Source organism: Lytechinus pictus, chromosome 2 (genome assembly GCF_037042905.1).
Source record: "Lytechinus pictus isolate F3 Inbred chromosome 2, Lp3.0, whole genome shotgun sequence".
Classification (NCBI taxonomy): Eukaryota; Metazoa; Echinodermata; class Echinoidea; order Temnopleuroida; family Toxopneustidae; genus Lytechinus; species Lytechinus pictus.
In genome coordinates this window covers 58,269,880-58,292,449 of record NC_087246.1, presented here as the reverse complement: position 1 = coordinate 58,292,449, position 22,570 = coordinate 58,269,880, and the positions used below count along the sequence as shown (strand labels likewise).

Below are 22,570 nucleotides of genomic sequence, written 5' to 3'. Positions count from 1 at the left end.
TTTGTTGAATTACCATCATAACTTTAAAAACTTATGGATCTAGTTCATGAAACTTGGACATTAGGTTAATCAAGTACCACTGAATATCCTGTGCGAGTTTCAGGTCACATGACCATGGTCAATGGTCATTTAAGGTCAATGAACTTTGGCCGTGTTGGGGGTATTTGTTAAATTACCATCCTAACTCTGAAAGTTTATGGATCTAGTTCATAAAACTTGGACATAAGAGTAATCAAGTATCACTGAACATCCTGTACGAGTTTCAGGTCACATGACCATGGTCAAAGGTCATTAAAGGTCAATGAACTTTGGCCATGTTGGGGGTATTTGTTGAATTACCATCCTAACTCTGAAAGTTTATAGATCTAGTTCATAAAACTTGGGATATAAGAGTAATCAAGTATCACTGAACATCCCCTGTGAGTTTCAGGTCACAAAACCAAGTTCAAAGGTCAGTTAAGGTCAATAAACTTAGGCCATGTTGGGGTAATTGTTGAATTGCCATCATAACTTTGAAAGTTTATGGATAGAGTGAATGAAATGTGGACATGGGTGTAGTTGACAAGTCTTAAGTCACCGTTCAAATGTCATTTATGGTCAATGAACGTGGTATTATGTCATTATATGAATGGTGTTTTTGTGAATGATTATTTTATTGTAGTTTTCAAAGTTAGCACTGCTGCTATATTAAATCGCGTAATGCAGGCGAGACTGCCAGAGGCGTTCCACTTGGTCTTTTTATTCAAATCAACTGTTTTATGAGGTGCAACTGTCAAGGCTTTTAACCTTACTGCTGATATTAAAGACATGCAGTTACACCATCTATTTCTTCTTTTGGCAGGTAATTTCCGGCAGGGCTGTTTGAGCTCTCCTTCTAGCTGTCTCAGAGGGGTGACCATCTCATTTTGGATGAGACTTCTGAACATTGACAACCTTGATGATCCTGTTCTTAATCCACAAAGAAAGGCCTATATTCTCAGGTACATACTGTATTACGTGGATGTGACATAGGCAACCACTATAATTACAATAATAGTAATAATAATAATAGTGTAGATTTGTTAAGTGCACACACCATCCAAAGACACCATACATGGCACTATCTCAGCAAATAGTTCTCTTGTACTTAAAAAAGCTTCTAATAAAACAAATCTGAAAATTATCCTAAAGACCTTTATAGAAATTAAGTAATTTTATACAAAGTTTACAAACATTTGCTTTTACATTGTTTTTGCATCACTCATCGGAATGTGTGTTGTAGTGGCACTTTTGCTTTTGGTCAAAGTTTTTTATAAGCTTTTTTTTCATCTTTGGAAAAACCATAATTGCCTTACTTGAGAATGCATGTTACAGTTTCTTTTTACACATGCATTAAGTAGTTTTTTTTTTTTTAATACATTCACTGATATTCCCAGTCTTGTCTTCTCTGTTTTATTATCCGGGCAAGCTGTATACCACCACAGTTATCGTATAATGTGATAAGAAATGCTCAGACTCGTTCAACAATGTTCTACAGGATTACTAAATACATACATACATTAATTGAAATGTTCAAAATTGACATGGAGATCAATTAATATTGTTCTCTATTCATTATCTCTTGAATACGCAGTTCTGGTGCACAGGACATCAATTCCACAGGCTTCGTTATCTTGACAAACAACGAGACGACCACGGTTGAAGTTAGAACCGAGCATCGTCATTGGAAGAAACACTTCTTGCTCGGTTTCATTGATGAGTGGACAAACCTGGCTTTGACGTGGAGTAGGCAAGATGGACTATCTTTCTTTGTGAATGGAGAATACCAATGTAAGTATAGATCAGTATGTTTACATTATGACAGATGTGTATAATTGGATGAAATAGGATTTGAGTAGTTTTTTTTTTTTTTTTTTTAATGAAGAAGGGCATGTTTAACTTACTCAAAAACGATAATGCACTCAGTTTCATAAAGAATTTCATTCCATTTAATATTTATTTAAGCACAGGGCCTACATGTACCTCGGTCAACAGACTTTTCTTCTGCAGACACATTGGTCAATCTAACATGAGTACAATAATGGGACACATTTGAATATGTAATGTGCAAAAACTTTAAAACTGAGAAAGCTACAAAATTCTCAATAAGATTAATTTTTTGAAATTTTATATAAATATAGTATGGGCTATCTCATATCCCACAAAATTGAGCCCAATATATTTGTTACAAAAAAAAATATTTTGTGCATAAGTTCATTCTCATTTAGATTTGCCCATTCAAAAGAATTATTTATCAAGTTCAATATTCTTACTGTATTTCAACTGAATTTTTACTTTTTAAACATAAACATAATTTACTTCATAAATCATCATTTCCGGACTGTAAATAAACTTTATATATCATTTTCATTTAGACATAATGCACTAGTTGTGCAATAAAGTCTCTCAGCTAAATGGATGCTTTTAAAAGAAAATTGAAATTTTATTTGATCAACGGTACTTAAATTTTGTCTTTACTGCACTGCTTGTTTTGTGTTGGGTTTGTGCGGACTTTGTATTTGTTTTGTTGTGTTCTGCTTTGTTTTCATTGTACAATTGTTTGCCCATTACCTATTATAAGTTATCTATACTTAAATTTGATTTATAAATGGATTTAATCTAATTCTATACTGTATTATTATCAAGGGTGGTTTTCTTGACAATTCCATTTGGTTTTTATGACCACCCTATTTCAATACTGATGTGTTCTTTTAATTTTATATTGTATATTGTATATTATATTTTAATTTTTATTGCTCAAGTTTAAATAAGTGTTCAAGCAATTGTGTGATATATGTATGTTTTATTGGAATTAAATAAATGAATTGAATTGACCTCTCAATTTTGTTAAGAATGTAAATTTTATGTATCATTAAGAATATGATTAATGAACTTATTGAGCATTTTACCAACCAAGCAAAATTGGTCTTCTGTTTAGTACAATCCCTTAGTAAAGAGAGAAATGTTTTAAATAGGTATTATCTAGGAGCATTTTCAATAATTTGAAATCATCGTTTCCGCATGAATATTACATTTCATGTCCTCAATTTGCCAGATTATATTCACAATAGATAACTTTCAATTATCCAAAAGATGATCTCCAAAGCATAAAATTGATATTTTTGCTGCTATTTCTCTCAACAAATATATATTAAACACACTTTGTTCTTATTATTCCAGATGAATACGATCTCCCAACGACAATCAGTACCTACAATTCCACGTACAACGCCACGACGACGAACGCTCCGACCACAACACCCATCCCAACGACCACCGAAGCGACAACAACGGTCGTTACCACTCAACCTATGACCACGGTAGGGAACATCACCAACGGCACCACTCCAGGCAATGTAACTTTCCAATACACCACTGACCAAACGACCACGCCCTTCATTGAGCGGGAAACCACTCTGGAGGTGACAACCACGCCCATCTGGACCACGCCTTATCGATGGAGCACACGGGAGAACGACACTTATTCTCATCTCGTGCTTGGGGCTAGGAATGATCTCAACGAGGGTTACACCAGAGCGGAGTTTGCCGATCTGGCTGTCTGGTATGATGCCATTGATATGTTAAATCCAGAGCTGGCGAAGATGGTCATGGGGCAAGAATGTCATGAAATTGGTAGGTAATAGTGTTAGATGTGTGTTACAGGAAGATATATAATCAAATGCAACTCTGAAAATCAAATGTAATTTGATTTTCATTCTTTTCTCTGTATTTCTCCCTCTATCATTTTTCACTATTTAATTATTTCCCTTTTTATCATTCATTCCTTCATAAGGATAACTATTCCCATTACAGAAACTCCTTGATTAATGGTTTGATTATATGAATTTACTTTGTGAATATGAGTCATCGTTTCCATATCCTATGTTTAAAAGTTATGGTCAGTTGTTTCAAACCTAAGCTCATCAACAAAGTATTGTGAATTTCTTCTATCTTATGAGAGTATACATGGAAAAGCACATAATTTTTTAAACCCCAAAAAGTGTAACTTGTAGACCACAATTGATCCTTACATTTTGACAGATAATGGATATGATATCTTTCAGAAATAGCATGCACCAAAAACTGACTTTTCATCCCAACTCATCTCTATAGGATCTCTACACCAACACTCCAATTAGAACTTGTCCGTTGTTTTGTTGTTGAGGGTCACATTTTTAATGTACTACGTTTGCATGTCTGCAGCGGTGATTGACTTCCAAGCAAAACTTGTAGGTTATGAAGTTTGAACTGGAACCATCAGGGGCCCATTGCATAAAACTTTTTACCTGAGAAAACTGAGGTTGTTTTTACCGGAGTTTTTGCCTTGTGTTAAAGTCAATGGCAGAAATCAGACTAACCTTAGTTTTCAGTTTTCACCAGAGTTTTTTTCAGGTAAAAAGTTTTATGCAACATGCCCCTGATGCAAAATGCGATGACCAACATTAAAACCAAAGGTTTCTAGCAAATTTGCATCAAGTCTACCCCACCATTAACCACTAATTTTCTGCTTGGTTTAAAAATTGGCTGTAATTTCTTCCCTCAATTTGCTATCATCCACAGTGGTGACTGACAACCATGAAGAATTAGCAGGTTATGAAGTATGGACTGGGACCATTGAATGCGATGACCGCCATCTTGCAGACTGCACTGACAACCTTGACAGTTTCTTTGAAGTGGTAGGTAGTCTCGGCGGGTGTTGCAAGCGGGTGAAGTGATTGCAAACAGAAACATTGCAATTGCTAGTAATTGATCAATTCTAAGCTTCAGCATATCGTTCTATACATTGTGATGCAAGTAGCAGGCCAACACTCGTCTTTAATCAGCTTCAAGACTTGTGCACAGTTTCTTGACTTGAATTAGATTTTGATTGATTACAACTTTCTTGTGATTGATTGAAGATTCCTTGAAATGCCTTTTATAAATTGAAAAGATTTGAGAGGTCTATATTTAAAAAAATGAATAGAAAATGAACAAGCCTATTGAAAATCGTGATCTTCCCTGTATTTTGTTGCTTTCTTATTTTGTTCTGAAATGATTAAATTATTCATGCAAGTAAAGGTTCAAACATGCATACACATTTCATTTAGATTCACTTTTGAGCAGCTAGTTGTGATTAATTCTGTATGTGTCTTACAATTCTCCAAAGGATGTAAGAAGTTTGCATTCTGACAAGGTGATAGTTTCTTCTCCTTGGAATTCAATTTGTATCCCTAAAGTAGAGGTGGATATTAGTGTTTATCATTACCAGACAGTTATATAATTTCTTTGAAGTTAAGTGTTTTTCTCATGTATAGATTTTAGAAAATTAAAATGTGTACTATGTATAAGAAATCAAAATCTTTATTATTATAGCTATTTATCCATTTATCAACCTTTCATATTTCGAAGGCCTTTTTTCGAACACCTTCATGTCTACATAAAGTAATAAAAGATAAAATAGTAATGTATAAAAAGTGAATATTTTTTTTAAAGTCTTTGAATTTTTATCATTTTTAAATAGAAGAAAACAAAAAGCATGAATCATGGGAATCACTATTGCTCTTAAATGAAAAGCTTTTATATATCTGTCATCACCTCAGGTCTCAAAGGCATCGTTTGAAGATCCGACCGTCTATGAGATTGCAAAGGTTCGTCTGAAGAACTATACCCATACTGGTACCTACATGACGGTAGATCAGATCAAGATGACAACGGTTCTTCTAGAGAAGGCCCTGACGAGGACTTTGCCTGAGACGATGATGCCTGAGGAAGCACAGAGTGATATGGAGGTCAGTATACGCTAAGATTCTTTCATACATACTTTTGATATAGTGCTATAAGAGAGACAAAGAAGACGCCTGACTCAGGAGATGTGCAGAGTAAGAGTGAGGGTTTATTGATACTACCTCTGTGGGCTTTTCTTGTTTCCATTAGAGAGTGATTGTTACATCATCAAGTTGGGCAGCATGCCTATGAGTGTGAGGGGGTGTCAAATTTGATGTGGATTAAAAGCAATACATCACAGTGGTGATCAGCAATGCTGAAACATTCTCATATTATGCATAGGAGGGGTGACCCATTGGCAAGACGTTTGATTTATTTGGTGATCCCTGTTCTGTTGATACATTTTGAATTTGTTATAAGTTTCAGCCATTTTTTTTCAGAACAAATTCATCTTGTGTCATAAAATCAAATGTGCATGATACTAATACTGACTATTATGGAACAATTCTTGTTTTGTAGGAGCAATATTTAGATACCTAGTCAACAGTCAGAGCTATGCTTTTAATGCGAGAATCCAACAAGCAGCCTTTCATTGCCAATTCTTTAATTTCATCATAGACATGCAATGGGGATGCAGGAAAGCCAATATGGAAAGCCGCTATGAAAAGACACATAATACCTTTAGAGCAGGATTCCTGCTTAAAGACATTGCACTAACTTTTGACAAGCGACATTGATTCAATGATCCTTGGTATCTAAGAAGATATTAATGATCGGCAAGTTGATCGTTTGTCTGATGTGGAACCTATATACTACTGCAAGTATGCAATGAGGCATGAAAAAATGAATGTTCCTGTTACCCGACCAACCCCATTATAACCTACCAACATTTAGTACTTCATTGTTTTGGAAAAAACTTAAGTGGCGACCAACCCTAATTTTCATACATTATTCTATATATTTATTTTTTAAGTTGATGAAGTAATCCAAAGTTAATGACACTTGTGTCTGAATAAATCTCATTCTTTATATGAAAGCAGAACTAGGAGCTTTTTCATATCATACTTTAAAAACAGAACAACCGACCTTCATTGTACAGATCTAAAAAAAAGGCCACCATCAAGGCAAACAAACAATGTTTAGGCCTCAATACCAGCTTTTATCCATCCATGGTCTTGAAAGAACGTGTGTGCCGCAGTGTCCATGTTTGCAGCGAATGCCATTTCTTTTTGCCTTGTCTTTATTCAGGATCTTCTAACCGTGACTAGCAACTTATTCAGTGAGGAACGTCAGCGGCGCTGGACTACTATTCATCAGGTATTTAAATTCAGTTATCCTATAACCTGAAAGTATGGTGTGTTAGTTTCCAGGGGCCCGTCTTACAAAGAGTTGCAATCGATCTAATCAATCGCAACTATGAAAAGCCAGCAACGTCAACATCTACAATACTTGTTTGTTCTATTCTCCTCTGGGGCCTATAACTCACAGGCTATGCTTTCAACTTAGGCCCCTCCATTCTTCACTGGTTTTAATTCTTATTGTGTATAAACTCCTTTTTGTCTCAAGAACCATTTATTTCTTTTCATGATATGTTATACCCATGTCAACCAATGTAACATGTTTGTATATATGTGAATTATGGAAATAAACTGAACTGAACACGTTTGTTCAAAATATTTTTGAGATGATGTTTATTCATACATTCACTGTTTTCTGGACAATTCAGTATGCTTCTCTTTGTTTTCATAAGACATTGAGCATATTTCTAAAGAAAAAATTATGACATTGATGGATTTCCATATACTTGAGATTGATCAGATCAATTGTAACTGTTTGAAAGACGGGGCCCAGTGTAAAATGCAATGAAAGATAAAGTCTCATACATAAGTCTTTCGAGTAAGATGAAATAATATGTAACAATTGTAGATTTGAATAAAAAATAAACCTTTGTGGCTTTGAATAATCATATGGACTGGAGGTACATTGTTTCTCATATTTTTCCATCTTAACTTTTTCCCTAATAAAGTGATATCGCTCTGCTTGATTTGTACATTGCATACCTATACCATTTGATCACAGCTATCCTATTCCTTACCTAAATAGTTTACCAACTTTAAATACTCTTTGTATCAATAAATTTGATCTAACTTGGAGACATCTAGTTTTTGTAGGTGCCGCTTTTCTGACAGGGTAGATGAATGTAGTGTTTTATTATCATGTGAATGGCGTTTTTGTGAATAATTATTCTATAGTCGTTTTCAAATTCAGCACTGCTGCTATATTGAATCGCATAATGCAGGCAAAGTGCCAGAGGTGCTCCACTTGTTTTGGGTTTTTTTATATGATAAGATGATACTAACAGTTTTCAACGTCATTCAACTCCCTAGGCCCGTCGACGTCGAAGTAGCTTCACAACAGACAGTGCTTTGGGAATTGCTGTTAAACTTGAAGACTATCTCATGGGAATGGCCAAGATTGTTGAAGGGGAGAACGGGACTTGGACTGGAGTCAATATGACTATTTCTACAGACAACATTGGTAGGATCTTATTTCTGTTTAGAAATTATTCAAAGGTTTTTGTCATGATTTTTGTCATGATAATGGCAATGATGATGATGATGACATTTAGAGGGGAAAGGGGATATTGAAATTCAATTGTGCCTAGAATTCCGGGAATTTTTATTATAAATGAGGATGCTACAAATTATGACTACTGGTACATGTACATAACATTGATGAGGATAATTAGGGTGATGACGAATGGGACTAGGATTTGGATGTGACTGGAATGACAAATGTGACAAGGCCTGATGAACGTGACGGGGTGTGACTGGGGTGACGAATGTGACCGTGGTGACCAAAGTGACTGGGGTGAGGAATGTGACTGGGGTGATGAAGGTGACTTGTGTTACCTGTTTGACTAGGGTGACAAGTGTGACTGGAGTGGCGAATGTGACTATGGAGATAAATGCGACAGAGGTGACATATGTGACTGGGGTGACAAATTCGACTGGGGTGACGACTTTGATTCTGGGGGAAAATGTCACTTGGATGACAATGTGACTGGGATGACAAATGTGACTAAGTTGACAAATGTGACTGGGGTGACGATGTTGTCTTGCTTGGAGAGGTTCCATGACCAAACACTGAATTCCAGTCTTATGTTATTCTCTCCCACCAACCCTCTCAATTTTCAGTCATTCAGGTGGACAGATATCGAGCCGATGATGTCATTCCAGGCACCATCTATCAATTCCCTGACTATACCAAATCAGAGTTCCAGTATGATCCAGGCCCAAATAGTTCATCCATACCCCTCGCAGCAGATCAGATTACTTTACCAAGCAATGTATATGACTACATTCCAGCAAAGCGAGGTTAGTATATGGCTGTTCATGTTTAGTTTATGATATATTTTATCCAACTTGTATTGATATTATACTCAAATTTTGTTTACTTTAACTTATTTGTAAAAAATGACATATTCCTTATAAAAATGAATACAGGAAATAATTATTGCATGCTAGAGCACAGATAATATGGTATTCTATGCTTTGTAGACGCAGCCATTTGGCTGATCATAGAGCTTATTTTTTAATAATATATTGCATTGAATATTATTTGCCATCAGTCATGTAATTCAAGTCTGCAATGTATTAGTCACAATTAAAGCTGCGTGTTACTGTCCCTTGTATATTTTACAATCATTTATGCTGGGGTTTTTTGGAGGAAATTGGAACTAAGATGGAAATCTTTTCCTTCTTTAACAGATAACAATGGAATAATTACCATGGTTGGTATCATGTTCCATACCTTGGATGAGATTCTCCCAATCATCAGCAGTGAAGAGTAAGTACTTTCTAAATGATATTGCAGAGCTATACTGATCCTACTCTTTGTAATTGATCAATTTTCAAATAATCCTGGAATGAAATGGGTGTGTTTGTGTGATTGTGTTTTTTACAGACATGCATCAATTAATGTAGATTTGATTATTAACATCTCTTATCTACCGTCCTTTAACGTCACCATCCAAAAGACATGACCAAGGCTTGGAAATAGGACCTCTGCATTAATCTGAAGCTTTCCCCATGTAGCTCGGTTAAAAGGCTGACGTCACAACGCCCAGTTGTGTTATCATTGATGAGAAAACATAAAGAAACCAGAAACGTAAATGTCAACCACCTTTCTGAAATGAATTGCATCACGTTTGCATGAAGAGTTTTAGCGATAATACTTAAAAAAAAAAAAAAAAAGAGCTTAAACAAAGGAGGGTGCACAAAGACCACTTCAAGATATTTCAAGAAAGTTCTGGAAAAATTAAGTATGCAACAACACAATTGTGATCCTTCTAAAGTTAACTCTTTGTCCGCTTTGTTCATCTAGAGTCACATACAGCAGTCTGCCAAGTTCGACTAAGTCACATTCTATTCACAATATACACAGAGTGCATTGAATCTATTGTTCATACACACATACACAATAATGATGTGTGCATCGCATTTTACTGTGTTGACACAAAGCTTTTCTTTACAATAAACCTATCAAAGCTATTGTGATCCAATTAAGCATAGTCCGTGCAAAACCCCTCTTCAGGTTGCACCGTGATATTTAATGTGGCGCAGGAGTGATTCTGTCTGTGGCAGACAAAGAGTTAAATTTTAAGTAATACCATTTCAAGCATGTTTGTACACTGAGATTTTCCAGAGGGGTGAGTCTGTTTAATATAAGTCTACAGTCACATTTTTATTCAAAACTACTTTTTCTTCTTTTTTTCTTCAGTTAAGGTGCTTAGATATTTCACCAATTTTTTATGTTAATTCCTTACGATTGTGTAATTTCAGTGAAATCTATAAGGACTCTATGAAAGTAAATAGTCGCATCATATTCCTTCGAATTAATCCTCCTCTCCGCAAGAGTCTATACAACAAGATTGTCATGCAGTTTGAACATAAGAAGGTGAGTTAATTTTCAAATGTATCGGATCCGCAAAATTGTATGATTAAAGTGATTGAATTTACTTATATCTTTACACTGACAAGTATGCTGTGTTAAAACCTGGAATGTCACTGTTAAATGGCGCGATTGATAATTTTCCAAATGACTTATCCTATCATCCTACCATCCTGTCCAAACCTGTTGAAAATCTCATGATCCTCATTAAACTAAAAAAAACTGTTGTAAATGTTTTGCTAGATATATTTGATAAATTGCATAGCTAATAGAAGTTAACTCTCTTTCTATATTTTCTTTACAAATTGCAGCCTCTAACTGACAGCGATGAACCATACTGTGTCTTTTGGGATTTTAGTGTTCGGTAAGTAACAAAAAGAAAAATTAGAAATCATTAAATAAGAAAACCACATGGAAAGCACACAAACAACACTGAACCATCAAAGAGTTGAATGTGACATTTGAAATCTCAGATGTAGAATTTGATTTTTTTTTTTGTAATTTGAATTCTAAGTTTGAAATTAAAATTCTGAATTTGAAATCTTAAATCTTGTCTAAAGATATTTTGGTGTGTGACTAAAAATCACAAAATTCACACCTTTGGGGGATTCACCAGAACAGAAGATGAGCCTTAAATCTGGAATTTGACATTTGAAATGTGAAATTAAGAGCTGTTAGAATAGGAATTAAAAATTGTTGCATTGATACTATTCAGTTCTTGTATCGCACATAAGACTACCCTGTTGTCGTTATATAACATATCTATGCATTCCCAAACGGACTTTGCATATTAAATACACTTGCATTAGCCTGGAAAGCTTGTTACAGCGCAAAAGCATTTCATGGAATTGATTCCTGCCTGGTATCCATTTACCTCACCCGAGTAGATTGCAGCACAATGTGGAGCAATTTCTTGCTGGAAAGAAATATCACCATGCCCGGAATTTGAACCCATAACCTTTTGTGCCAAGGTCCAGAGACTAATCCACTAGTCCACAATGTTCCACATGGTACAGAGATATAAATGTAGCTATCTAAACTGACGTACATTGTTTTTATTACTCACCAAATAAAACGACACTAGTGCATCAATTGGTTCCGAACCACGGCCACCCAGTTTGGAGACAATTTGAAATAATTAGCAACTTGACATTTGAAATTTGAAATATGACATTATAAACTCCAAATCTGAAATCTAGAATTTGACATTTAATACTATTATGTTCAATGGTATGAAAGATGTAGCTTTGTACAATGTATTTGAATTATGAAATAAGACCATCAGAATCTCAAACTATCATATACAATGGCATAAAAGATGTATCTGAATTGACATTGTATGTTTTATCACTGACCAATAGGTACACCAAGGAAGGGGCTTGGAGTATGAGAGGGTGTACACTGGAAGAAAGTAACGATACTCATACCACATGTCATTGTGATCACCTGACACACTTTGCCATCCTGACACAGGATAAAGACCCTGTGGTACGTATCACGTGATAGACTGGCTATGCTTGACAGTAGCTGTTCATATAGAAGGCTCTCAATGTCTTGTCCAATCCTATATTATGTAACATATGAGCGTCATACTGTAAACTTGTCTTTAAACCGAGATGACATGTACCTGACATTTTAATAGTAATTATAATAAAGATTTATAGAGTGCAAAAGTTCACTTAAGAATATATTATATTGTGCTTTATAAGACTCCTCATATGCTTGTTATTCAATGTTATAGATAAGGGGAGCATTTTATGAAAAAATCTTCTGTGATTTCACTGGCAGTTGTTACAAGATACTGATATCCTTCCATCTGATTTGCTCAGAACAAAATATAATCTGTTAAATAACTGATAAGATGCTTCATGATGCTTCTTTTGTCTTGTGCTCTTTGGGAGATAATGGATAACATGCAACATTTATATTGCGCTTAATACAAATGTTTCTAAGGGTTGCATACTATTACCCCGGCTTTAGCACGGCTATCCTGATCGGACGATCGAGAATTCAAGGAATTCCTTTCTTCTGGGTACCCATTTATTACACCTGGCTGTAAAGTGGCAATAAATGTCTTGTCAAAGGATGCAAGTGCTGCCGTGGGATTTGAACTCTGGATCTTGTGGTTCAAAGTCCGGAGACTTATCCACTGAGCCACAACACCTCGGCAAAGGGAGATGTGAAACACTTGAAATTTATTTGCATGAAAAACAAAAAAGTTGGTTATATGATGTACTTACTTGTTGGGGCTATCATATGGTTTGCATTTATCTTTCAGGTCGTGTCAATTCATGCTAAGTACTTGCAGTATATCACATGGGGAGGTATTGTCTTGTCTCTGATTGCCCTTATCCTTCTTCTACTCATCTTCATATCTGTTGGGTAAGTATCTACAAAATTGAAAATGTACAGTTCTATTCTATTCTTACAAAATAGAAACTATCTTTAGTGTATAGTCCGATTTGGGTAAAGCATCTGTAGTTCTTTATGAAGTTTACCTAAGTGCTAATTGGGTGTTTATTTTTATTTTCAAGTTTATTAATCTGTAAATTCATCAGACTAAAATGCATTTCTCATCTATGCCCAATTTTCAATATATAAGATTTGCATGGTGAATTACTTTTCAAGGGAAATCGTACAATAGTTTTTTTGATGTGGCATGTTTGTGGATAATTTGCTTTATCAAAAGTTAAACTTTGTACAGTATTTTTTCAGCTTATCGTCTGACGAGTTTCTATTTAATATTGATCTTCTTTATATTTCATCAATGATATGTTTGAATGTAGGTATTTTGAGGATGTTAAATATATATCTGTTGGAATCAATCCGTTTTCTTGATTGCACAGTCGTTGAACATATTTTCCATAGTACAAGCCTTATGTGTTGATCATATACAGATATTGACTGATGGGGCGTGTAATACTTTGGACTGCCGGATTCATATTTTCCCAAGGGATTATATTTTCATGAAGCGCACAGCGCTGAAGGAAATATAAATCCTGTTGTTTTAAGATTTTTTTATCTTGAAGATTTGTACAGTATATGATACGTGTATATCCTTAATCCATTGAGAACTGAGCGTATGGGCTGTAGTCTATGGAAAACATGTTTTTTAGCAAAATCAGTCTTCATCATGTTTAACAGATAGATACAGTTACATCATATGTGATATCAATTTTTCATTATCTTTATCTAATTTCCACTCTCGTTCATTTCCGTTCACAGAGATATCCATAACATCCGTAACTCCATCCACATCAACATGATCTTATCAATGGTTTTTGCCAAGATCACCTATATAGTCCTTGATTTTCTAGACCCCTCAGCTATAGATTGGGTGAGTTCAAAAATTATTGTGTCCATCTGTCTAAACTGTGGTATAAAATCACAGTAAAGGGTAGAGTTTATGGCTACTCATGTTAAGTTTAGAGATGAAGTTAGGCCGCTGTCGTAAGTTTGATATAAAAGAAGGATAATAACAATGCGCCTATACTGGTTAAAATTGATGTAAGTTACAAAAGTGTCCAACATGAAAGGCACATAAGCTTATGATAATGATTTTACAATGCACCTATACTGGTTAAATTTATGTAAGTTACAAAAGTGTCCAACATGAAAGTCGCATAAGCTTACGATAACGATTTCATTATTTCCCGAAACTGGAATTTCTCATTGACTCGCTGCTTTGCTTTTAGGAAATAGATATATTCCTTAAGCATCATGACTGTTATCTATTATATTGGTCATTTCCAGTGCATCCTCCTTATTTGAAAATGCAACCTCCTTTGCTATAGGCCTACCTCTGTTATCATTTGGTTTTTTTCCACACATTTGTCCTTTGTTACTTTTTGTAACCCCTCCATCCCTAATCCCACAATAAGTCGCCAAAAGTTAATTTTGATTTTTCTTATAAACGTTTGAAAAGGCAGATACTAAATTACAAAATTATGTCTTGTAAATATTTATCAATAATAAACCACATAAAGTGCGTGAAAAGAATAAGGAGAAGACAAGGTTTGAAGTTGAAGGTTCCCTCCAACATGAGTTGTGCAAACTGAACAATCTTGGTGAAATTTGCAAAGCAGTTTAGAAAAAAATTGTCAAAATCCATTGACCAGTGGGACCAGGCCTTAAAAATGCTCTTTCATGTCCTTATAATTGTGATAATTATCTTATTGTTCCAAATTTGTTTCCCAAACCGTTATTGATTATATTTTTGAAAAAACTTTATTAATTGTGTATACAATAATTCTCACAAATATCAGAATTCTCTTTAATGTGGATTTTTTTTTTTGTTATCCAGATTACCTGTAAGGCGATTGCCTGTGTGATGCAGTTTTTCTATACAGGTGTATTCAGCTGGATGCTAATCCAAGGTGTTCATCTATTGGTGGAGACTTGCAACCCTAAGAATATCCCCTACAAGGAGAAGTTCAGATACTACTTTCTTATTGCATGGGGTGAGACTATTTGAAAAGGAGTTATCATTATTGTCATCATCACCGCCATAGTCATCACCATCATTATAGTCATCATCATCATCGCCATAGTCATTCATCACCATCATGATCATCATCGTCATAATCCTCTCTCTTCATCATCTTCATTGTTTTATCACCATTATCATCATCATAATCATTCATCATTCATTCATCATCGTCATCAACAACAACAAAAACGTTAACAACATATACCATCTACACCATCACAATCCTATCTCCATCAAAGCCCTATTAATATTTTCTTTAATACAATTTGGATTATCACTTTCAGCAATTTATTGTTTGTATAGTAGTGAAAAGAAAAGGAAATTTGTAGGCTAGTAGTACATTAGTAGTAGTGGTGGTGGTGGTGGTGGTGGAAGCATTTTATTAAAATTGTACCACATATTTGCCTGCTTTTGATATGCTACTTCATCGATAATATAGATGAATGAATTCTAATCAAATATTACATTAGTGGTGGTGGTAGTAGTTCAGCATTTTATTAATATGTACTACATATTTGCCATGCTTTTAATATGCTACTTGATCAATAACATAGACTAATGAATTCTAATGAAATATTACCAATTTATTTTGCAGGTATTCCCTTCATGATTGTTGGTACCTCATTTGCCCTGGCACATCAAGGTTATGGTACAACAGAGGAGTAAGTCTATATTTCTTTATTTAAAAAAAGAATCATCACCCCATATCTTGGACAATAGCCTGGGAAAAATAATTCTGAGCCTTTTGGTATCATTAAGCAGCATAAATATAAATTCTCTGACAAACAGTTTCTTGAAGTCTCGCTTGTAAACAAAATTAATTCTTTATCCAGATGTACAACCGATCTCTATAAAAAGTAACATCTCCAATTATGGTTGCATAGGTCCTGTTTATACTTTGTGATTATATTCGAGGTTGAAATATGGCTTCTCATCATCATAGTGAAATACTATGATTCTCCCATCAAATACTGGACTAAAATGTACACCCAAAAGGATATTTTGTTTGATATAGAATTGGAGTACTGATTACATTGTGTGTGATGTCTTTATGCATGAAAATAAACTTGTTAGAAGAGAATATAGGAAGGAATATCGATTTATAAACAATGCTATAAAGTGAAATTTCTGCTTCCATACCTCCCATGCCAAATATTTTAGTATGAAAACCTTTTAATTTATTTTCCTTTTCAATATCCAGATGCTGGTTGACCTTTCAAAATAATGCATTATGGATCTTTCTGGGTACAAGTCTGTCAATAATATTCGTAAGTATGAATACAAATGGTAAATTGTATTGAATCTAAGTGAAACCTTTTTCTTTCAATGTTTTGCTTGTCTAATTTTTGAGGCAAACATGAGCTAGTTTGAGACATAATATCTTTTTGCGTTTCATAAATTCTCTTCGAGGCAAATACCAACCCGTTCTACCTCCATGGTTGTCAATGAGGACCAAGTTTTTGACAAATGAACCCCCTTCCCCAAAAAATTTGGTATGGGCGTGAATCGTGTGTGGGCACTAATTTGAATTACTTCTACTTTCTACTTAATATATATGCTACAATTCTTATGTCAGCAACATTCTAAAGTTAATGACGATTCAAATCTAAGGGCTTGCAAAAAACTTGCATCCTTATCGAGCAATAAATTAGATAGCCTCTATTGTCATCTCATCCTACATAATGCCCCATCATCATTTTCATTAATTGTTATTTCATTATCATCCTCTTTTCTTTCTTTAGATCAACATGATAATTGTGGTGTTTGTTTACTGTACGACCTCTAAACAATCAAGACGTTCAGACCCACTGAAAGCAAGAAAGTAAGTTTAACTTGAAAATTGGGCTTGATTTATGGTGAAAAGGAGAAATTAGAATAATCATATCAAGAGAATTGCCTTCAACCATAATATGTGGTACATAATCAGGGTAGTGTTTCATGATGCATGATTCCCAATGACTGATTTGTTCTTAGCCAATCAGATACAAGGATTTCAGTAGCTTATTGTAGTTGTCAGTTAAGATCACTGAGTATTTGTTTCATGAAATGCTCCCCCGATTTCCCTTTCTAATCGACTTTAACCTACTCAGTATTATTATCAAGAGATTTGGGGAATTGTCTTTTTTCAGATTGGGACCTGCATGTGATGGTAAACTAAGAGGCAACCTAATTTTATTTGACAACCAAAATAATGATGCATGTGAAACTCATCGTACTGGTATTTGATGGAAACTAATAGTAGACAAGCTAGTTACAAACGGGCAAATTATTTTTATTTGACAACCAAAATTTAATGCAGTAAAACTCGTACTGGTATAAGAGGAAAATTAATTGTAGACAAGCTAATTATGTTTGCAAGTGAGTGTAGTTGTCTCACAGTACACCATGTATTCTTTGGTGGGCATACGCTAGTCCTGAAAAGGACCACCCAAACTCAACATTCATTCTCCTGAAGACGACAAGAACACACTTGTCGAAACGTCAAGTTTGGGTGGTCCTTTTCAGGACCAACATATGTCAACGAAAGAATACATGGTGTACCATGAAAAAAACTACACTTTTCTTCTTCGCCATGGAAACCTTCAGAAGTTACATATATTTGCAAGTTTGCTAAAATACACATACAGAAATGGAAAATGAAATTGGGATTTGTATGATTGTATTGATTGGAAGTTATTACTTCAATTCGTATGATTATGCTCCCTTCATTTTGAGGTCAGTTGAATTAATATTGATCATCAAACATATAAGTTGATTGAAAAGTCAAATGTAAACTAGTTAATGGATTGAAATTAATATCTAATTGGGCAAACATTGATATCTACCACTCATTTGTGGAAGTGTCGTGATCTAGTGGTTCGGACTCATGGACCATGGGTTTGAATCCTAGCCATGGTGTACGTTAATTTCCTTCAGCAAGAAATTCATCCATATCGATCTTCACTTGACCCAGATGAGTTAAAAGGTCACCGGAAGTCAGTCAGTTACCTAGCTTAGTCAGTTATATAAAAGTGCCTCATGCACCCATGTGTGCATTAAAAATGTCCTTTTATTATCGTCATTATTGTTTTATTTTTCAGGGCAAGCTTACGAGCCACAGCCATCGTGCTACCCCTACTTGGTATCACATGGTCACTGTCTGTCGTTGAAGTCAAATATGGTCTCATTGAACTTACCTATGTGTTCACTGCATTGCATGCATTGCAGGTCAGTAGACGGATTTCATTTCTTTACTCGCTCTGTGGGTGTAGTCATGTGTCTTTCACTTTATTAGCCTATCACACATTAATTTCTCTGAAAAGCCTGAAATGGTTTATAGGGCCTACAAATGTATTTCTTTTGTTGACTCAATTCTGGTGTCTAGCTTGAATAACAGAAAAACTTTTTTTACTTCTCATGGGGGGGGGGGGGGGCAAGTGACCAAGATCTGAGGGGAGGGGGATAAAACCCTGGTTTGAAATGGCCCAATTGAAATAGGGTTCAAATATAGAGCAGTCATTTTTTGCACTGGAATAAAATTTTAAGCCCCTTTTGAGCAGACTCATAGAGTATTAATGAGGTTTAGGATTACTCTGCGAAGCGAATTATAATTTGTTCTCCTAGTAATTGTTTTCATATTTAATGTATTAAAAGTCATCATTTTTTTTTTTTTTATTCTTCTTACTCCAGGGATTATTCATAGCAATATTTTATGGTGTCTGCAATCCGGAGGTAAGATTTTTTTTTTCTTCTTTATCTTTTCCTCCTCCTCCTTATCCTTTTTCTTAACTTTAACTAAAGATCTAAATAATTACATTATAATTAATTGTTATGGGTCATATTTGTGCTCTTCTTTACTTATTGATGATCAGGGCAGTGTATCATCAACATTAGTTGTCTGGTAAGTTGTCAGACAACTATCCATCATTTCAATTGGCTGAGAAGCCCAGTTGGCTGATTTACTACTGTGATAAATGTCGGAACATGACATTTTATTTCCAACTTCCATGAATTGGTTCATTTTATGTCTGAATTGACCCTTAAAGACAGCAAGAACAGGAAAATTTGGTAAGAATTATGGCTATATGTATTCCTGAATTCTGTTAAAATTCTGTCGCTCCTTTTATAGATTTCAAACGGAAGAGATTTGTAATCGTGTGTTCGAATTTCCCACATAGGTACGCCTTGCCTTCATGGGAGCTGACTTTCAGGTGGAATTGTCTAAAGTTGAAGAAACTAGAACAGTGGTAAGTTGGTTTGATCCTTGTACAGAATAGTTTGTCATGGCTGCTCATAACAAATAGAAAAAGCAACAGTCCAGCCCCCTCCCAATCTGCCATGCCTATTTTTCTTAAATTTGAAAAGTTTACAAAATACTCTGCACCGGATTCTTTCAGGTGATGTCCGAAAAGCTTTCTTAATCAACAATTTAGAAAGCTTTTACGAAGTCATCTGAATGAAAAATTTGATCTATTGCACATTTCAGGTGGCATTTTTTAACACTAAAAAGAGGCGAGCTGAGGAGTAATGTAACTCGCATTTTATTCAATGAGTGTGATTTGACTTGCTTCAATGATTTTACAGGGGTCATTAACTTGATCATTTGACCTAAAAGCACTTGTTTTGTTTCTTTGTATGTGATTTTTTAGGGAGACTTTCCCTAAGTAGATTTGGGGCATCAACTTCGAGGGATTTTAAAATAAAAAACATTGCATGATTTCCAAAGATTATTTTTTTGTATCCTACCTAGACACCAGAACCAGAAGAGCTGGAGTTGGTTCAACTTGCTAAACCTTCATGTAAGTATCTTCAACATGCCTCTCTCTTCCTATTCATTCTGTGGTATTCCTGTTTGAGAATGGATATTAAATTTTCAGTAAGCTAGCAATTTAATTGTTTGACAGTGGATATATCTTTCTAATGAAATCTGTTAACTATATGTGGTCCCTTTAGTTCTCATTTTCTGACTTTGAATGATGAGAGAATTAAATCCTTTTCCTCTAACCATATCTATATATTTTGTTCCTTTTTTTTAAACAGATAAAGCATAGCGTGCTTGATGCCATCCTCACATCTGGTTGTTTGGAGCCTGATTCTTATTTAAACTCTCCAAGCAAATTTTAGGGAGAAAACAACCATCTTACCAGCCTTTTCAAGATTCCACAATCCTCAGTCTTCACCCATAATTAGCTGTTGTGAGCTTCAAGAGGGATATTTCATCAAGTAAAACCTATGGAGTTTAGTTTGCTTCATTTAGGATTTTTTTTCATCATGCAGTAATTTTCCTAAATTAACAATTATCTGAATTGCATGTGTTCTGATTGAATATTATTTAGCTGTCCAAATTAACACTCCATCTCAAAAACAAATTGAGAACATCAACATTTGTTTCCTAATTACTTGTAGCCTTGTGGCCAGGAAAAATATATTGTTGAAAATTTTATCTTTTATGCATGTAGGTATACCAAGTTCGCAATTGTATTAAAAATGACATCGTAATTGATATATTTTTTGTATCTTATAGAAAAGTGCCAATAGTTTTCCTTTCATGTCATACATATAAGTAAAAATAATTACAAGGTTAATATGTATATCAAATGTCAATCATTAAAAATATTTTATGTAAAAATAAAAGTAGATTGTATGTCTGTTCCGTGCAACTACAGTCTCAGTTCTTATCAAGCTAGAACATGGACATGGATTTTGATATTTTATTTTGTAAATTAGGAATTATATTTTCTGACAGGTTGTCAACAACCATATGAATAAATTTGTTAATTTAAACCAAACTTGCTCTTGCTGAACTGCGGTATACATGTTTTTTAAAGTCATAATTAAGGTCACTTATGTTACACCATGATTGTCATTTGGAAGAGAAAAAAGAGAAAGAGAAATATACAATGTGTAAACATGTCTATTAGAGCATGGTTATAGTGATGAGGTTTATGATATTGATAGGCGATAGAAAAAAGGTGCGTAGTACAATATCACTATCGTCCTGATTTGCCATTGATGATGACATGTACGTGTAAATGCTCATATTAAAATACATTACTTTCAGTAGGTCCATGTCCTTCCCATTATGACATTTCAAAAACTTAACCTTGGTTAAAGACCAAGACGTGACCCAAACGTGAAATTGACAAATCATATACCAACCAAAAGCTTATGAATTACTTTACACAAAAATGCAAGCTTTATGCGTTTTCATCGCTTACCAGCAGAGTATTTTGCGAAAGTATAGCTCCCATTATCAGGCTTTGAAATTAGACTTTCTTTTATGTGCTTTCACCGGCCTCGAGACCGTGACGTCATGTCGTTTTAGAGGAGTTGTGATTCCATAGAGTTGTTCACAGAAAATCTGCGTGATTTTTCTGCTTTAAGATTACGCATTTTATTTCCTTCTATCACCTAGAGATATCATAAATATCTTTTCCTGCATGCTTGAATTGAATAAATCTACAGCTACTAAGAGGCTACTATTTACCATATTTCATTTCTCATTTATTAGGCACAGCTTTCCAGTTCTATCTACATTCAGATTATGTGTAACAACTTTCCTGACAGCACTTTTGGCCCAATAAGAGCCAAAGAAAGAAATCACATTTTCTGTGTACAAACCTATTGGTTCAGAACGTTTCTAACACAACATGACGTCACAGTTTTGAGGCCGTTGAAAAGCACTTGAAAGCCTTTTGTCGAAATCCCCCAAGAAGCTGGTTAATTTTAGTTTTTCAGAAGCAAAAAACTCGGCTGTTAAGTGGTGGATATGCATAAAAATTGCATTGTTGTACTCTATAGCTTTGTCAATTTCACTTTTAGCTCCAGTCTGGGTCTTTAAGGATTTCAATGTTGACAATGCCTCCACCGCCTCTGAAAAGGTCAAAATGACATTTTCTCCGACGTTCTTACTAATTCCAACAAATTTGTTGGGATTAGTTAGAACGATCCTTTATCATGGAGAAAGCATGAAGATAACTCTTTCAAATTGAATTACATGACAATTAAATATAAAATGATTGGGCATCCTTCAGAGAGTTTTTGTTAATAAATAGCATCCGATTTATTTATCAAAATATTGGACAGACTTGTCAAGGATGAATACATGTCTATTAACATAATACAATCAGAATAGTACTGAGTCAATTGTGATAATGGAAGCACATTGTAGGTTTCAAATAATAAATACATGAACAGTTATATTCATTTCCCTAATGACCTATAAATCACTGCCGGAGGGATATATTGTATTTTGTTTATAAAAAAAAAAAATCATTGGTCATTAAGTATCGTGTTCAAATTGTTATCTTCCTAAATCAAAAATTAAAGTTCTCCACAGAATGACCATTAGTTTAGAAGATAAACCAGAATGGAGATAATACTGAATTTGCAGACAAAAATAATTATGAAAATGGTGAACCAATTGAC

General features: G+C 34.6%; 1 protein-coding gene across 2 annotated transcripts in view; it reads left to right on the top strand.

The window, feature by feature from the left end:
- The window catches only part of LOC135153166 (uncharacterized), a 56,807-nt gene extending 35,876 nt beyond the window's left edge, over positions 1 to 20,931 (top strand). For both annotated transcript variants that reach the window (XM_064095257.1, XM_064095258.1), the window contains 23 exons: positions 842 to 980; positions 1,613 to 1,809; positions 3,199 to 3,651; positions 4,579 to 4,694; positions 5,598 to 5,786; positions 6,970 to 7,038; positions 8,109 to 8,259; positions 8,919 to 9,098; positions 9,492 to 9,570; positions 10,566 to 10,680; positions 10,986 to 11,038; positions 12,036 to 12,162; positions 12,953 to 13,056; positions 13,900 to 14,011; positions 14,978 to 15,134; positions 15,759 to 15,825; positions 16,365 to 16,431; positions 16,906 to 16,985; positions 18,244 to 18,370; positions 18,833 to 18,874; positions 19,321 to 19,389; positions 19,893 to 19,941; positions 20,183 to 20,931. In XM_064095257.1, the coding sequence (XP_063951327.1) occupies positions 842 to 980; positions 1,613 to 1,809; positions 3,199 to 3,651; positions 4,579 to 4,694; positions 5,598 to 5,786; positions 6,970 to 7,038; positions 8,109 to 8,259; positions 8,919 to 9,098; positions 9,492 to 9,570; positions 10,566 to 10,680; positions 10,986 to 11,038; positions 12,036 to 12,162; positions 12,953 to 13,056; positions 13,900 to 14,011; positions 14,978 to 15,134; positions 15,759 to 15,825; positions 16,365 to 16,431; positions 16,906 to 16,985; positions 18,244 to 18,370; positions 18,833 to 18,874; positions 19,321 to 19,389; positions 19,893 to 19,941; positions 20,183 to 20,193 (2,753 nt within the window). In that variant the 3' untranslated portion in view covers positions 20,194 to 20,931. The remainder of the gene's footprint in view (positions 1 to 841; positions 981 to 1,612; positions 1,810 to 3,198; positions 3,652 to 4,578; positions 4,695 to 5,597; positions 5,787 to 6,969; positions 7,039 to 8,108; positions 8,260 to 8,918; positions 9,099 to 9,491; positions 9,571 to 10,565; positions 10,681 to 10,985; positions 11,039 to 12,035; positions 12,163 to 12,952; positions 13,057 to 13,899; positions 14,012 to 14,977; positions 15,135 to 15,758; positions 15,826 to 16,364; positions 16,432 to 16,905; positions 16,986 to 18,243; positions 18,371 to 18,832; positions 18,875 to 19,320; positions 19,390 to 19,892; positions 19,942 to 20,182) is intronic.
- The last annotated feature ends 1,639 nt before the right edge of the window (positions 20,932 to 22,570 follow it).